Raw genomic sequence first — 6,000 nt, 5'->3', positions numbered from 1 at the left:
TTATATTGTGTATAACAATATTTAATATCATATACTTTGCTTATCTTCCGATTGAGACATTTCAACTAGCCGTGCAAAAAACGAATTAACGAATTCGTTCACGGTTTCAATTACCATTGCCTATGAATAATACTTTATTCTTTTTTCTTCTTATTTCTTTTTTGTTATGCTCCTATAAAATTCGTTCGATTCTGAACACTCAATGAAGAAACAATTAGAGATAGTCGTTAACGTTTCTTCAAGGTAGCATGTTAAACGATATCTTTTATTATCGTTATCAACGAAGCGTTATTTTCACCTGTATAACGTTGAACAGTCGCGACGTTATGTATAAATTGCAAGAATTAATTATAGAAAAACGATTTTCTGAAAATTAGCGAAAGAAACTACTTGCTCCTTTTCGCAGTAATATATGTCCTTGAACGGACTAATTTCTTCAAAATTAGATTCCATTCAAGGCAGACAGTGGGTGCCGATAATTTGTTCTTTTGTTCATTCACTATCCCTTTTATTCTTTTTTTTTCTCTCTCTCTCTCTTTCTCTCACTCTCTCACTCTTTCTCTCTCTCTTTCTCTCTCTCTCTCTCTCTCTCTCTCTCTGTCTATCGTACAAATATTCATACATACATTCTGTCTATATTTTTTATTTTATCTGGCCTCGCCCTCGATCGTGTCCGATTCTTATCCGGTTTTATTTTTGTCCGGCCGATAGCTGAAACATTCGTAAGGATGGTGAATGCATAAATCAGAAAAGTTTCAAGGTTTGTGGAAGAGAACATACATTTTCTCTAAAGGAGGAAACACGTTTAGAAAATTACACGGAAATTTCCGAGTATTACGGAACATCTATCCTTGCTGTGAATACCTACACACGTATACATTCACAGTAATTTTCTTTCGAAAGTAAATGCAGTTCCATTATCTCCGTTTAAAATCGAATTAGGGGATACCTCGCACTTCAAATTCGTGCTTGCCATTTACTTCTCTTACTTCGAAACAACTTGCTCAGATATTGTACAACCATAATCTGATTACATTGTAATTAATTTTGTTTTCTATTTATCTCTTCTTTTTTTATCAAGTTACAACACGACGGTGATTTCACTGATCAGAGAACTGATATTCAGCTAAACATATCAGCTAACATGCTCACTTTGCGTAATTTTTAAATTAGATGTTTTATGAAATATTGCCGTATAAAAAATTTGCATAGTTTCAAGAGAGAGATGTAATGTATTAACTTTCTTTTTTTCTGGATGGAAAGAAGACAAATAATTTTATTAAAAATCATGTAATATTTTGGTATAAAACATTTTTTCATAAAACATATAATTTACAAGTTATTCAAACTGTTTATGTTAGTGACTCATCCTATTTGTATATATACAGGATAGAATAATAACCATGATCACTTAGAATAATTTTTTTTAGACACGTAAAAAATCAACTGAGTTTTTTTTTAAATGATTTATGTTTTTCATAGCATTATTTCATGGAATTCGATATTATCTATAAAAAAGTATTAACCCATGTACGTAAAAAAAATTTGTAGTTTTGGAGATATTTTAATTTAAATATTTTAAAAAAATTATATATATATATATATGTGTGTGTGAATAAAATGCTGTAAGAATGATAGTAAATAAATAAAGTAGTAAAAGAGCGATGCTTGTATCATTATTTTGCATTTATGCATAATAATAGTGTAAGGTAAACGTAAAGTGTAATATAAGTGCAGAGACCTTATCACGAAAGAACGATCTTTCGAATTTTCGATCATTCAATTACATACATTATCGACTATTAATAGATCTTTAATTTCTTCTACTTTGAATAAACAAAATAAAATTTAGATAAACTTTGATACTTAATAATTAAACAGGAAATAATTATAATAAATATTTAAACGATTTCGTTACGTCCTTGTTACGAAGCAAAATAAATGATTCAATTAAAAAAATTGTTAACAAAAGAATAAAATATATTTGAAAACGGTGTTTGTTTCAAGTCCGTATAACTTTTCGTTTCGAAGTTATCACCTTCATCCATAATTCGTGGAGTACACCTGTTTGTAATAATCATATAGTATAACTTCTACAGCTGGTTCGTGTAAATTCTCGGAATTTATATGGGTTAGTGGATCACCCAGTCAATTAGAATTAAATTATATAGGTCAGCGAGCCAACGTAAACATCTTCAATTTAAATGGAAATATCTCCAGAACTAAAAGTTATAAAAACGTAAATGAAATACCATTTTAAAGGGCAGACTTTCCACTATTCTTTTTTTCTAGTACTCTTACTACATTATAATCGCATTTCTATATACTTTTTTAGTATTTCGATATATACATGGGTTAATGTTTTGTTTATAAAGCTGTATCACCCAATGCAATCAAAATCATATTAATTCCATTTAAAAAATACACAATTAAAAAATCTCATATGTCCTTAAATCGTCCATCTTCAAAAAAATTATTACTGTAATATTTATAATTCTTTCCGTAAACGAAGATATTCAAGATGATCAAAGTTATTATTCCGCCTTGTATAGAAAATTTCTTTAAAAATGAAATAATTTCGATAATCAAGACAATGACAGTAGATAGAAGGAGAATTTAAAATGGCATAGCAACGATTTAAAAATAAAACGATCGAGACTAAACTTATATAGTATTAAATGAAAATAAGTTGAATGAACTATCAAGTACAAACTAAAAGATAAATTAAATATAAATTAAAAGATAGATTAATGTTTTTTTTTTTTTTATTTCTTCCTCTTATTTCTTTTTCGTTTGTACTAAAAAAAAAAAAAAAAAAGAAAAAAAATTGTCTTTATATCACAATATGACAATAAAAATTACACGATGGGAACGTATTATCCTTACAAGGACAAGGACATATTATCCATCAATGGAGTTGTATACATGACAAGGGAGACAAGAAGAAATAGGAAACAAATACACAGGAGACACAGATCGAGAACATTACGTTGAAGGATACTAACTGACCTTGGGCGAGTCAGCGCCACCGATAAACATGAGGCCCGTCACACCGGCGTATGCCATCAGAGTGTCGATAGCCTGTTGAGTTTCCAGCAAGATTCTCGTTTCGTTCATCCACTCTCTGGCGATGGATCTGGGTGCACCTTTCAATAGATTCATATAACGTAGAGTCATCTTGAAGTTTCCTCGATCGAGCCAATACCTAAAAAAGAAAAGAGAAAAAAAAAAGAAGAAAGAAAAAATGAAAAAAAGAAAAGAAAAAACAGAAAAAAAAAAAAGAAAAGATTGGATGGATCGTAACATTCGTTTCTGATGTCTCACACATGTCCCTCACACAGTTTTACATCTATCGTCCTAATTTCTTTTTCTTTTTAACGACAAACGAAAGAAATGTATGGAATCGTATCATCTAAATTCCTAAACTCGACAGGTACATCCACTTGGCTCGCACAAATTACGTGTCCAAGTGCCCGACTAACATCGAACAAAGATCATGCCAAGTCACCAACCGGTAGCACCCACTCTCCATTTTTACCGTACGTGCCTAATAAAATATTCTTTTTCTCTCTCGGATTTCAAATGGAATTTTTAACTCCGTACTTATTCTATATACCTGTCGATACTTAAAAGTCGAATTTAGCAAACGGTATTGAACGTGACCGGAATGTTAAATAATTGTTGAACGAGTTAATCGTAAGAATGAGAATGTTCTCTCTCTCTCTCTCTCTCTCTCTCTCTCTCTCTCTCTCTCTCTTTCTATCTCTATTTCTATCTATCTTTTTCAAACGAACGACAATGACGATATGACTTACCTCGCACGTTGGAGTATATCGTACGTGTTGAGAGCATTCACGTCAATAGGACTGTCTTCGATTTCGCTCTTCGGTATATCTGTGTTCACAATCAAGACGCTTTGAAGATAGCTAAGAAGGTGAATTGGTAGAGCTGCTCCTTCCTCTGGTACCAACGCTAATCTTCTCGCTTGTTTCTCTATCTGAAAAATCAAATTTCCCACGAGGGACAAGAATTTTATAACATCTATTTTTCTTCTTCCATCTTTTACGAATTTTCTTTCTCTCTCTTTCGTGTTACGTTAACGAGACTTTATAATAACCAATTCTTTTATTAGAATTACGCTCTCGTATCGTTGAACAACAAAGTACTCAAAATATCTTCCCTCGCGCTTAGTTAAGATCGATGAGATCGATATTAATTACATCGATCGGCGAGAAGGCCATAGACAAAGTCGGTAAGTGCTCTTGCCTCTTAACGTAATCGACTATTAATTGCACTAATGAGATTAGAATGGAGAATTCGCGAAAGACTCTTCATAAAGGACATTACATATGATATATATATATAAGTAGATCGTGTGTAAGGCTTTTATCAGGAAGACATCAATCACTTTGAATTAATTTCAAATGGCTTGAAATGTAAAGAAAAATGATAAGACTGATGTATAAATCGTTGAAATGTTTTCTAACGAGTTGAATTAACTTCGAGTGGCTCGAAATGTAAAGAAAAATAATAAGACTGATGTATAATTCGTTGAAATGTTTTCAGGTGATGATAGTGCGCGAGACTACGGAAATAAATAAATCTATGTTGTGAGAAAGCGATAGGTTTTCGCGTTTCAAAAATAAATAAATAAATAAAAGAATAGAAAAATCAACGTTACTCAATCGTTCTTTTAGAAACTAAGTAAATATAAAGATAGTGACGTAGAAATAAAACTCACGTCGAGGAACTTTTTGCGAAGAATATCCTCCGGATAAACACCTCTTTTCGCAGCTTCTACAGGGATACCATCGATCGCAGCAGTAACCAATGGATCTTCTTTCGCTGAAAATTATATAAATAAAACTTGCAATTGATAATTAATAAAAGTAATATGCGAGAAAGTTTTATTACATTTACATCTGTTTCAGAGATATATCATTAAAATGTTTGAATGAAGAGAATAAAAAAGAAAGACAAAAAACAGCTTAAGTTACATTGTCCGAAGTATGTAAAGGTATGTACCTCTTAACACAAAACGTAGCAATTAAATGTTATTCTCTGAAGTACGTAAAGTGCCTTTCAGCATAAAGCGTTGCAATTTTGATTCATTTGACGAATTCTGAATATTATAATTCCACTATTTCACACCTAATTCTCTTTAAAATTGTAATTAATTGTAATTTGTAAGAAACGAAGAAAACGTACTTGTAATCATTTTGTTTCACTTTTTATTCGATATATATGTTCTAAATATTATTATCAATATATTCAATATTGATCTCTCTCAATATATATACATATATATATATATATATATATATATATATATATATATATATGTATCGAAACATTTTATAATCCACAGTGGATAGACTATTACTATAAAATGACGATAGCCCACAAGCTTTTTATCGATATATTTAAAAAACCATAAGGAAACATAAAGAATAACTAAAGATTTTAACGATGTTCGATCGTATCGTACGTCGTAATCGTTTCTTCCATTATACTTTGGTGCCACCGTAAACGTTCAAAGGACGACATGAAAATGGGGTTAAACTTGAGATATTAATGCGAACGCACGTTCTCGTTTTCTTAAGAGAGAAAATTCGAAGTCAAGGAAAGTCGCAGAAACGGAAATTCAAGCGGAACAGGACCAACGTGACTTGCAACAATAGTCACCAATAGAAAAAAAAAAAAGAAGAAAAAGAAATAGTAAAAGAAGAAGAAGCCTTAGACGAAAGCTAGAAAAAAAAGTGAACTAGAAATAAGCGAAAAAAAGGAAGAGTATTAAAAAGAGAAAGATGCAGAATACCTAAAGTCAAGCATGTAATTCTTTTATACTAGGAAACTACCGTCGGACATTAACGATATCAAGACAAGATTTATGTTTACACCGAACATCTCGTTGGAAATAATACCAAGAAGCTAGACAAAAATGATTGTGTTATATCAAAAGGGTTTTAATGAAATTGCACTCTTTTTTCTCTTTCTCTA

At 31.1% G+C, this 6,000-nt stretch overlaps 1 protein-coding gene across 3 annotated transcripts in view; it reads right to left on the bottom strand.

Moving 5' to 3' along the window:
* The window catches only part of LOC122631235 (MICOS complex subunit Mic60), a 26,637-nt gene continuing 20,637 nt past the window's right edge, over positions 1-6,000 (bottom strand). For all 3 annotated transcript variants that reach the window (XM_043816659.1, XM_043816660.1, XM_043816661.1), the window contains 4 exons: positions 4,742-4,845; positions 3,816-3,997; positions 3,010-3,205; positions 1-711 (listed from right to left, as the gene is read on the bottom strand). In XM_043816659.1, the coding sequence (XP_043672594.1) occupies positions 691-711; positions 3,010-3,205; positions 3,816-3,997; positions 4,742-4,845 (503 nt within the window). In that variant the 3' untranslated portion in view covers positions 1-690. The remainder of the gene's footprint in view (positions 712-3,009; positions 3,206-3,815; positions 3,998-4,741; positions 4,846-6,000) is intronic.

This window comes from Vespula pensylvanica, chromosome 8 (genome assembly GCF_014466175.1).
Source record: "Vespula pensylvanica isolate Volc-1 chromosome 8, ASM1446617v1, whole genome shotgun sequence".
In the NCBI taxonomy this organism is placed as follows: Eukaryota; Metazoa; Arthropoda; class Insecta; order Hymenoptera; family Vespidae; genus Vespula; species Vespula pensylvanica.
Note: the sequence above shows the minus strand (reverse complement) of the source record. Positions and strands in the feature narration are given on the sequence as shown.